We start from the raw sequence: 12,183 nt of genomic DNA, 5'->3' as shown, positions 1-12,183 counted from the left end.
CACAAACCCGCCTGAGTGACCCAACAGCACCATCCTTATGTCACTGAAAACACAACCAACCATGCATCAGTGATGGGGAAATACATGGATTATGATTATCTTGTAAAGGACTGAAAATTCATAGAACCACTTGAGCATTAAAGTCACTTTTTTGGTTTATTATTATTATTACTACAATAAACATAAACATATCCAGAGCTCCCAAGAACAGTCCAAAACTGCCAGTTGACAGCAATATCAGCAAAATACAAGACTACTACTTCCACCAGGAGGGTCCAGAGTATAAGGAGAAAAAAACAAAACAAAACACAAGGGTCTGGGACTGTCAGAATATCTGTTAGTGTGCAGGAGAGGCAGCACCTCAACAGCCTGAACTGGAAGACGCAGTCAGTGTGGACTTTGCAATCAATGTGACCTTACAGGCATAAGAAAACAGCCTTCTAGGTTCACGTCAATAAAGCAGCCATGGTGGTATGTGTGACCTGCAGCACATACGCTGTATGGGTGCATCATGAATATTCTACCTAGTGTCCCCGACATTTGGAGAGCATCACAGACTGACAGTCGCCATAATATTATTCTGACACCTGACATAAGAGAAAAATATAACAAACTCAGTGTTATTTGTTGTCAATTCCAACTTTTTAGTCTTGTTACTGGCAGCTTTGGACACACTGCTGCTCTGTCTGTTTGCACATACCTCCATACCACACTGCTGTAAAAGAGGTTCTTATTACTCAAAGGTCTGCATCTGATTTTAATTCAAGGTCGGACGTCAAGAACAATTGGAAATAACAAAGTAACATTAAATCAATTAATTAACAAAACAGGAAGCAAACAAAAATACTCCGTTTGAGACTCAATACAGTTGGTCAACTAAAACAAAAGTGACGCCTCTTGCATCTAATAGACAAGCTCTGTGATTCTCTGTTTCTGTTGAGCAGGTGAACTATGAATTAACTGGTGAGTAACATTAGATGTGCACATTTTCTGAACTTCTGTGTCTTCTGTGGTCTGGGTGGGACGTCTGTCAAGCTGGATGTGACCCACAGGGCACCGGCTGACGATACGGGCTGGTTCTGGAACAGCTTCTCTTCCGCACCGAGTTCTGGACTTTGAGAAGTGCTGCTATTGGCTATCATATTCCAACATCCACTGTGCTGAAGTTATATGATACTTGTGTTAATCTTTGTTAATTCCAACAAAAAAAATAGTAGTAGCAATAACAGTTTATACACTAAAATAAATCCATTAAGTTTACAAGAAATCAGCTCATGCTGTTTCTCATCAGTTCTAAAGCTGCTTCTTTCTCTCTCAGAAGCTCTTTGAGTCTTATGATCTCCTCGTGTCGTTTTAGTTCATCAGAGTCCATGGATGAAGTGGTTAAACTGTCACTGGCTGGAACCTCATAAGTCCTACAGTGCTGCTTGTTCTTGGCTGTTAAACAGCTGATCCTTCCAGAGGTTTTCACGTCTTTTCTCACAGCCTTCGTCCTTCCAGCTTTTTTACTCGTCTGCTCTGTCATCCATGCCCACTTCTCTGGCTCTACTGATCTTGCACTGGACTTCACTGCAGAAGCTTGAGCACCAGGGATGCAACATGGACAAATTGTGCGTTTTCTTGTTCTCCCCACCCTCCTTGTGTTCGTATTCAGATCCACAAAAGTGAGAGTCTGTGTCAGGGGATCTGTGTCCTGTGAGTTGGGGATGCCATTTTCATCTGTGCTGAGGATATCCTCATCTATGGGTTCCACATAGCCAATCACTGGCTCAGCTTCAACATCACATGATGTTCCCCTGAGTGAGCTTTGACCTGAATTGCACTTCAAAGCAGAGACAGGTCTTGTGTTCAGTTTGAAGTGTGAACATTTGAGTGGTCCAGTATGTGTGTGAGAGCTTAGAGTGGTGTGGTCTGCTGACAGTTCCTGTTCGGTCAGTACTTTCACTCGTTTGACAGTGCTGAGGCCACTGTCGCTGTCAGGTTCTGGAGGACGGTAATGGTCCTGTATAAAAAAGTCTTTCTCTTGCAAGGCGCCGTTTCGTTTCCGATGATCCTCCACTGACCTTATGGACTCGCTCTGGAGAAGCTTTTCAAGGACAGAGCCTGCTGGGCCTTCATCAATCCTCTGCAGGCAAATTTTCACATCAGCTGTTATCTGAAACATCTGTCTCAGCATGTGGTCGGCCCTTTCACAGGATTTTGGTGCCGGTGAAGATGTCCAACGTGTTGCAGGATTCGTAGAGCTCTGCAAGCAGGAAAAATAACGCATTTTAAAATACAAACAATGTAGAAACAAGAGTATGAATCTGCAGCCATGCTCGCAGCTCTGGCAAAGTAGCGCTTTGAGCTAAATGCCACTGTCAGCATGCTAACAAACTCAAAATAACAACGTTAAAATGCTGATGTTTAGCAGGTAATGGTAACCATGTTCACCACCACCGTTTAATGAGACATTTACTAATTAGCACTGACAAAATGCAGCTGAGGCTGGTGGTGGTGTGTGTAACAGTGACACTGTTACTAAATGAACTCAAACCTAGTGTGGCATTTCTGTTCTGCAATCTTTTGTTATTTCTGCAAACAGTATCAATATATGTGCATTAAGTTAATATCAGCCAATATGACAAGCTCGGGCAATTTATAGGTCTAGTTCAATGCATGAGCACATTTAGCAACAAATTAGTCCTTATATTCAGAGTGCAGGCTTCATTCAACAGGTTCATGATGGAATCTAACAAATTAACATGCTTAACATCTTGGAGGAGCTCCAGTCAGTGTTGAAGTGTCTTTGGCCAAGATGCTGAACCTTAAATTGCTCTCGATGTGCTGTCGGTCTGTGGGTGTGTGTGCGTGTGTGAGCATGGGTAAATGTGGCGTGCGTTGTAAAGCGCTTTCAGTGGTCAGTCACATTACACTTCCAGTCGCTGAAATTTCCCTGCACTCGAAGGACCTGATGTCACATGTCCAATGTGAGTAATAAATAATTATTGATCAGAGCAATTGCAGACTCTTAGCAGTGTGTTAGTGTGATAACACACTAAACGACCACTTCTCCATTTCCAAACACAGTGCATCAGTGTTTCTGCTGGCTGACTGAGCACATCAACTCTGACCTGCGAGTCCATCAGAGTCGGCTGATGAGACTGCACCTGAACAGAAGACGCATGCATGAATTTGTGAAACACAGCAAGTATTGGCAGAATGGAAGTGTATTGTTTCCATGCCTTTGGGAAATCAGACTTTTACCTGTTGAGATCATAAAATTTAGTGTGTACAGATGTAAAGATCTTGTGTGATGATATGCAGTGAAAGCTACACTTGCTATATTTTAATGTCCTATTGCGACATGATTCCCTGCTTGAACAAATTTCTATCGAGAACACTGAAAAGTATTCCAAGGTAATGAAGCATAGAAGTGAGCTCACCTCCATTTTGTGGGCGTCCTCTATTCGACAGCATGTTCCACCGCTGCTGGCAGAGGTGCTGCGGTCTGTTTCAGGAACAGAAACTTGCATGCTCTCTGGCTGTTGGGTAGAGGTGCCCTGCTGACTGTTCATCACTGCTGAACCACAGACACGTGTGAGATTTTGGACTGTGCTGACTAACATGGTCTGGCCTGGTTTTTTACCTCGAAGAGGAGCGATTTCATCTCTGTCATCACCAACACTTGCACCATCGAGGCTCTTTTGTTTTGTCACACTGTTTGAGCTGCTTGTGCACATCTGGTCTGTTTCATTCACGGGTGCCTTTTGTCTTTTTAGTATCGAATCCTGTCCTGACCCAGGCTCAGATTTAGGTGGAATATATGACACAAATATTACGTTGTCTTCATCCAGATGAGTGACCGCTGACATATTGACTGATGCTGCTTGCTGGGACAAGTCCTCCTGAGCATCATCATCACAAAGGTCAATCACTTCGTTTGACTCATCTGCAGTGATAATTCTGAGGTCCGGCCGTATTTCAGACTTATGTGCTTGTTGGGATGAGGGCACCATTACTTTGTTGAATTCATAACTTTTTGTTGCTGCTCTTGGCGAGTTTCCCATTTTAGTTGACAGGCTGCACTTTTTGGCCACAAAAAACACCTTCCCGTTGCACATGACCAAGGCATTTTCCTGTCCTTGTTCGCTTTTGCCCTCACTCAACTGAGAAACTGGTTTTGTAATGACATTACAATGCTTGCCAGCATTTTCTCTCTCTGACACAGTTCGAAGAATCTCTGATGTAACAGAGGGGGAATTAAGAGGATCAAGACTTGGAGCCATAGTGCTGTACTCTTCTTCAATGGTCCACTTTATGGGGCTGTTGGGCCTTTGTGAAACCTTTGGAATCAATTTTAAATGTGGTTTTAATCCTTCTGATGGGAACCCGCATGAAGTTGTATTTGATGTCTTGGAAAGCAGCTTGAGCGAGGGAAGTGCAGAATCACTTGGTGGAGTGATGCCTTGATTCACGGTCGTGATAGGTGACACATAGACCACGCTGGCTACGCCTGAGCCTGGAGGGGAGTTGGCTGATGTGGTGAAAATCTGTTTCTTGATACCCGGAGGGAGTTCAGATGCTGGGACTGTTCGGACTTGTGCATTCGGGGGAATCTGAAGGTACTGTCCTCTCGGGAGTGCTGGAGATTTCACTGTCACTGGCAGCTGCCTTGGAAGTCTTCCTGATTTCTCATGGTTTGTTGCAGGTGTTGCCTTCGGAGGTATTTTGGCCATTAAATTTACAGCCTGCTGCAGTAGTGGACGCTTGCTTAATGAATTCTGAAGATCCAAGCCCGCCCGATTAGGCAAGGCATTCACAAGGGAAACCTGCTTCATGACAACCTGCTGAGTGGCAGAAGGATTCAAAGTTGCCGTTTTCCCCATCTGAACAGGTGCTGAGCCAATATTTATGGTTACAGTGTTCTGTTGTTTAGGATCCGTTTTAGGTTTGCTGGTCTGAGTTTGGACAAACTGTCCATTGACCATTTGTACAGGAATCAGTTTCATGATGTTCTTGCCATCGGCTCCAACAGCAGGCATTGCCTGGTAGAAGACACCGGTCCCACTGTGAGAAAAAACAACACATTTTAGTCATGAACGATAAAGATCAAAAAGCCTAGATTTAGTGATATTTACATGTTGCATTTATATGAATTCATTTGGCAGACTCTTCTGTCCAAATTGACGAAAAATTTGCCAATTAACATGTCAAATGGAAACATTCCCAAACAATACAGATCTAGATCTTTTACAACAGGTTTTACAGGAACAGTTCTGCAGTTTAGAAAGAAGCTTGTTTGTCTTTTTTTTTTTTTTCAGAAATTTGATATCAACGGGCCCATTTCACTGAACACATTCTGATATGCCACAGTAGGAAAAACACAGGTGTAAATAAAATGAATGCACAGCCTGTTTCAGGGTCCTGGTGTTGTGCATGTTGACTCACTGTCACACTGTCATTACATAATCAATTAGTTGATGCTTTTATCCAAAGCCACTTATAATAAATACATTCAACCATGTGGCTACAACCCCAAATCTGGAATAACCATCAGCTTAATCAAATATGCTGAACTGCTTCAAGTGCCCCATCCGCTACAACAGAGACCTTGATGATGATCGTTAGTAACAGCTGTTCTTGTCCTTCTATGAGGAGCCTAAATGTCTGCTCTGAAACTCACAGAGCAGGAGTCTGACTATGGGCAGGCTTGTTTAGCATGAAGCTAACCTGCTGAGCTGAGCTGTCCTAACCTCCAACTCGAATAAGCATAATTTCCAAAATGATGAACAACTCCTTTAAACACATAACTTGTCATCAGGAGCATTGTATTGCAATCAGTTTATGGTAGCTGCTGATTTTCTACTCTTAGCCATGTCTTCAGGACTGTTTTATTGTGAACCATGATTATAGAAGAGATTTGAGCTAGTTTGACACCACAGCCCGACAATAACTATGTGTGTTATTCATGATGCTGTCCTGACTCACGGTTACTTTACTGAATTTGGATCAGGAAAAACACTGAAAGTTTCCAACTCTTAACAATAACTATGACTATGAATGGTGCCTTCTACCAGACCTGTTTCCTAACGGCTTAGTTTTAATTTTGGAGTGTAACGTGTAATTTAACTTCCGTGTTACTGTACCTGTGGACCGCATCCATTTCTTTCATCACCGGATACATCGCTCCGGAAAACACGTGAAACTTGGCTGGTAATGTTAATAAACAGCAGTTCAGTGTAACGAAGACAGCAACTTCAATGAAACACGGGAAAAAAAATCCTGGAACGCGCTAATGTTAACTGTGTTTACATTAAGCCATGGTAATGAAGAGTTAACGTTACTGGTACGTGAAAATACGCGAGTTATTTTCGACGTTACTTCCGTCCTTGAAGTATAAGGGGGGTGCCCCGCCATGGTCATTCATCAACTAACACAGGAAAAACACAAGAAAATACTGTTTTAGTCGTATGAATCCATTTTTCACTCTACATTTCTCTTCTAGCGTTTCACCTCTCGGCTTCCGTTCCTGCATCGCATCTGTTACAGCAAACTTCCGGTCTGTTACAGAGGCTGCATTCAACGTAGCAAATCAATTTCTGTTTTGTTTTGACGTTAAGATCGCCAATCAGTACGCATTTAAACACAAACTGTTTGTTTTGGCTCAGCATAATGGTCATTTTTTCCGACGTCTATTTCCACTGAACGCCATACGATATGCATACAGTAGTGTTACCAAACCCCGGTAGCTCTAGAACCATTGATGTTGTGAACGCTCTTTTCCCCCTCTAACATCCGCCTAAACATTACATGTTCTGTTTCCGTTCTGTAAAAAGTGGTTTCGTAAATTTGTTACTTTTTCCCCTGGAAACACTGATACAGACAAAAATGACATTGTTGTATTCGCATTTTCAGTTCACACTTTCCATGTGCGGACGTCTGAAGTGCGAGATTATGAAGCACGTGTCAAAATGTCTGTATTTCAATCCACACATATGCAGCAGTGTAGAGGCAGAGTGGAGCAGGGCAGCTGTATATATATAGGTGTGAAAATGACAATTTTATGGATATTACTGTCAGTCAGTCATTTGTTCATTTTTGACAGGGGGAATTGGCCAGTTGGAGCATGAGAGAGAATAAGAGGGACACCATGGACAACACCAATCAGTACATTGCACAGTTAGGGTACTGATATTACAGAGCTGTGGTGCCATATATTCTAATTTGCACAAATTTCAACTAAACACCTCTGCCCCTGCACTCTCTGCTGCTATGAGATGGAGAGGGGGGTGCAGTTTGCTCATTTAGCTCACGGGGGGATGGCCTCCCCCCTTAATCCCCCCTGAAATCGACAACTAAATCACCTCAATGTCATTATAAATTCCTGTCAGAGTGATAGCTAGCCTGCATACATTCCATACATTAGCTAGTAAACAGTCCATACAGTCTGGGCATATTGAGATCAGAGGATCAGAGAAGGTGAGAGGCTGAAGACAGGATGAGGGGAGAAAATGATAGGACAGCAGAGCCCTGCTGCCCACCCAGGTTCACTTGTAAACATGTCAATAAAAACAAAACAAAATAAAAAAGATGTTTAAAATCTTTAACCAAAGGCAAAATATTGGAAATGATCAGACATCTAATACCTTCATTTTAAGTCTGTGTTATGTTTTGAAATCTCAAGGTTTTATCCTCTATGTGGTGCACTGGCCAGGACACTCCTGTGAAAAGAGATTTTCAATGTCAGAAAGGCCCTTTCTTGGTTAATTACATTGAGGAAAATGTAGGAAAGGAATTACCAGCAACAACCTGTAGATGTGAGCATATCAGTGACAATATTTGATGTGATTTACTTTTCCAGATTGCAGTTCTTAGTCTCCTGTTATTGTCAGGTCAGACATAGGTAGCTCGTCTCCACTTCCTGTAGGTTGGTGCTCTGTGAAGAAGTCAGGGGCAATTTAAGATTACAACTTTATCACAGACAAACTATGTATTTTCAGTGGACTGTTAAAATTCATAATTGAAACAATTTGAATGAAATGATTTAATGTACCTTATCTCATCAAAACAAGATTTACCTAACCTGACCTAACCTAATTTAACATAACCTTAACTAATCAGGTCAAACTTAATGTAGCCTACCCAAACCAAGGCTCACCTGGTCTAACACGAGGGTGTCTGAACCCAAGAACTGAGCTTTTGACCTGAATCTGATCTAATGCTCTTTAATGGCTGCATGACACTTCTTATGTTGAATCAAAGTAAACCGCAGGCCCAGCCCTTCCATCAGTTCTTAAAGTTTCATCAATGCAGACACACTCAGTGAAAGGAAATCTGTAGAAAAACAGATTCAGTTCATTTGCCCATTCCAGGTCTCCAGATTCAGGGCCCCTCCCACTGTCACTGCTGTCGCCTGAGATGGTTTTCAGGCCTCTCCAAACTTCTCTGGTGTTGTTCCCCTAAAAGCACTCTTCCAGCTTCCTCCTCAAGCTGTCTTTGCCTCTTATCTCCCTTTGCAGTTCCCTCTGCACCCTCCTCAGGTATTTTTTTATCCACTGACCTAAAGACTCTCTAATTCCAATACTGGGCAGAAACACCAACACTTATATATTGTGGCAGCAGGTGAGTCTTGATTGTCTGATTGTGAGTGGTTGTGCTCAGGAGAGGAGAGACCAGCTCAAACCTGTCAGCCAAGCACTGCACTGAAACATTGAGCACAACAGACACAATAGGAAAAGGAGGGGAAACTGTAGATCCCCACAAAAAACTCCAGTCACACAGGGAATGATCTTTAACTGTTGCACTTATAATTCTGGAGTCACTGACGAATTCTTGTAACCCCAAGAAAAACGTGATTTACCACATTCCATAATATATGCATAGATTTTAAAGCTCAATTACGCAAATGTTTTTTTTTTTAATGTAATAGGAAAGGTGTTCATGGTAGTGACACACCCACAGAAAATTATCACTAGCTTTGCTGTTTTCAGTGTCTTTCAGCTCATTGCTTTGGTTTTACATCCTGCAGCTTTACTGTTTTGGTTCATCACCCTTGATTCCAGCAGCTGTTTTCAGTAAAAGGCTCTGATCAACCCACTGTATACTATCTGCTCAGCACCAAAGAGCTGTCAGACACAGTTAGAGAGTAGCTGCTGAACATAGTGGAACATTTAGTAACTAAGGAGCCAGATATTTTCTCAGGAGTTGATGGAGATCAGGTGGTCATAAATATGACATCAAATAAATGCTGCTCCATATCTGTTGGATGCGTAAATAAGCAACAGTTAGGTTTACTTAAGTGATGTAAAAATGTGGACTGTTTGGCTTGTTTTGTGAGGTTCTGACACCATGTTGCCAAAAAAGCACCGGCTTCACAAAAAGTCTTTCAATCACCTGTCACAATTTAAACTTCAGTGTCATTACCTGTCAAATTACAAATGAATTCAATACATGCATATATTGAATGTTTTGAATTCATTTGTAATCATCAGATTACATCAGATAGTATTTTAATATACAATTTATTTACTAGCCTGTTAGTTAACAGATGCCAAGCATGTCACTAGTAAGTCACTAAGTAGAACTTTATTTCTATAGCACTTAAAACACAGTTGCAAAGTGCTTTCCACACACCAAAAAAATATAAATGAATGGACACAGATGTTAAAAATATAATACAATATAAAACACAGCACAAAGCAACAGAGCAGACAATAAAAACCCCAAGAAAAAGAAAAATCCCAGAATGGAGATCTATAAAAGGACTTGCCTATAAAATGAGTTTTTAGAAACCACTTGAAATGGTCCAAAGATTCAGCAAATCTGAAAGATGGGGGAAGATGAGGTTTGGGGGCTAAAACAGCAAAAGCACAATCACCTTTTGTTATGCAGTTAGAGCAGGGGATGAATAAAAGGCAGAGAATGGAGGGGCCAAGAAGTGGATCACGTAGGAAGAATTACGGTAATCCAGGTGGGAGAAAATGAAAGTGTGAATTCATATTAGTATAGTTCAAGATCTGTAGAAACAACACACATCTGATTTTTTGCAAATTTTTTTAGCTGAAGAAAAGCTGACTGAACAAATTTAGTAAAATGTTGGTCAAAAGTCATATACTGACCAAAAATAATACCAAGATTTTTAGCAGTAGATTTGATATTTGAGTGAAATGGACCATTACACTGATCAACTGCAGAGGAAAAGTTATCAGGACCAGTTAAAAAAAAATCTGTTTTGCCAGGATTTAGGGAGGACAGTTCATTCAAGTTATTGGGTTAAGCTGAGAAATAGATGTGTGTATCATCAGCATAACAGTGATATGACACGTCCTGATAGGGGCTGAAGACCCAGAGAGACCCAGAGGAAGCATGTACGGTGAAAGAAGGATTAGTCCAAGGACTGAGCCCTGGGGGACAGTACAGCAGGGGAGTTGAGGAGGACACGTAATTGTTGTTTTATCAAATAGGAATGAAACAATTTTAAAGCTGTTCCAAAGCACAGTTGCACGACTTATCAAGTAAAATGGAATGATCAGTGGTGTCAAAGGCAGCAGTCAAATCTATTGGGATGAGAATGGAGTATTCACCTTTTTCTACAAGCATAATGGTTACTGTCAGTAAAAGACTGTGTCTCAGTACTGTACATGTAATGAAAGCCAGACTGCACTCCCCAGATTTTAGTGTAGTGACAAAAACATGAAACCTACAAGCCACTGAGGGGCTGATATACCGGTACCTGCCGAATTGACGTGTCTCCTTTTGCAGCATGTAAAGTGAATAATTCACACTCCAAATGTGTGTACAGCCATACTTAAAGTGTATTTATTTATACGCTAAAGAGCCGTTTGCAGAAGACGAAAATGCACTTATACACGTAATAACTTGCATTAAACCAACACTATTAAGATGACGACGCTAACACAGATGATGCTAATACAGATGACGATCAAAAAACTGTTTGCCTCTACCGGCTACCAACACACCTGAGTGTGATTAGTGCATCATCAATTTGAACATTTGAACATACTTCACATACCACCTACTGGGCAATAGGGGTAAATACCAAAGATAGCACACATAGAAAATAACACAAGAGAAAAAATGGCTGTAACAAACAGTCTTAAGTGGACTGAAATTACTACAGCAGATTGATCAGATTCCCTGACCAGCTGTTGAAAACACAGAATGTATAGGGTAGTGGTTATAACATCTAGGCATCATCATAACAGGAATACTGCATGAAGTCAAGGAGATACAGTGAGGTGAGGGTGTAAAAACGGAACAGGAGTGCAAAGCCAATTCAACATTGGTTGATAAGGGGCGTGAACCTTTCTGGGAGGGGTGGAGGCCATCTAGTCCTGTTTAAAAGGCAGCAAAATCGTCAATAAGGGGGATATATCTGTTCCTGCAGTAGCCCTACACACGTGGTGCTTGTATAAGCAACTGAACTTCATCAAAACAAAGGGCAGGGAGTGGCTGTGCCTCAGGAGGTAGAGCGGTCGTCTGCCAATTAGGAGGTCAGCGGTTGGATCCCTGGTCTCAGCAGTCCACATGCCAAAGTATCCTTGGGCAAGATACTGACCCCAAAACTATTGGTGGGTGTAATGTATTTCATGCAGGCACTTGGATAGCTGAAGATTTGACCACCAGGTTTAAATTTGGGGAGTACTGTAATTCTTTGTACATGTCTACATTCTTTCTTCAGGTACCACTACATGCTGGACCATAAATGTACCAACTATAAGCACTATAGGAAGCCGAGGTGATAGCAGAAGGCAGGCAACCAGGCAGAGCAGCAGCAGTGGAGTCCTGACAAACAGCAGGAGCCAAGTCGAGCACAGACTCCTCCAGATGGTTCAAATGAGTGGCAGCCGGGCAGTGCAGACAGAGCAGCGCTCTAGTTGAAGGAGCTGAGCCAAATTGGAGAGTGCAGTCCATCCCTGTTGTCCTTGGAATTTATTATTCAGCTGAAGAGGTTCCAACGAAAATAGTAGGAGGGAGTGTTTAGGACAACCCTTGCCACTGACCAGGACCCACATCTCCAAGTTGCAGGGAGTGGAGCAGGCTTGAGACTTGGGTTTATCCTCAAGGGGCCACGTGTTGTCACCCAAAGCCAGGACATCACTGAAAGGATTGGATCTCCTCCAGTGGTGGCAGAACCAGACCAGGGAAGAGTGACATTGTTGGGTGCAACAGAGGCTGAGC

General features: G+C 42.1%; 1 protein-coding gene across 1 annotated transcript; it reads right to left on the bottom strand.

Annotated features, from left to right (window-relative positions):
* Nucleotides 1-132: 132 nt before the first annotated feature.
* lrif1 (ligand dependent nuclear receptor interacting factor 1) lies at nt 133-6,529 on the bottom strand. Its single transcript, XM_076742143.1, has 3 exons — nt 6,129-6,529; nt 3,426-5,049; nt 133-2,245 (listed from the first exon to the last, which is right to left on the bottom strand). Exons 1-3 carry the CDS (start codon nt 6,164-6,166, stop codon nt 1,268-1,270), a joined length of 2,640 nt encoding a protein of 879 aa, XP_076598258.1. The 5' UTR covers nt 6,167-6,529; the 3' UTR covers nt 133-1,267.
* Between the last annotated feature and the right edge of the window lie 5,654 nt (nt 6,530-12,183).

Source organism: Chaetodon auriga, chromosome 10, assembly GCF_051107435.1.
Source record: "Chaetodon auriga isolate fChaAug3 chromosome 10, fChaAug3.hap1, whole genome shotgun sequence".
Taxonomy (NCBI): Eukaryota; Metazoa; Chordata; class Actinopteri; order Chaetodontiformes; family Chaetodontidae; genus Chaetodon; species Chaetodon auriga.
The sequence above is the reverse complement of the archived record's forward strand: the minus strand, read 5'-3'. Positions and strand labels throughout refer to the sequence as shown.

Coding starts and splice junctions, on each gene's coding strand:
- lrif1 (XM_076742143.1), bottom strand. CDS start 6,166: ATGTATCCGGTGATGAAAGAAATGGATGCGGTCCACAG. Junction 5,050..6,128: donor GAAATGGATGCGGTCCACAG/GTACAGTAACAC, acceptor TTTTTCTCACAG/TGGGACCGGTGTCTTCTACC. Junction 2,246..3,425: donor AGGACGCCCACAAAATGGAG/GTGAGCTCACTT, acceptor TCCTGCTTGCAG/AGCTCTACGAATCCTGCAAC.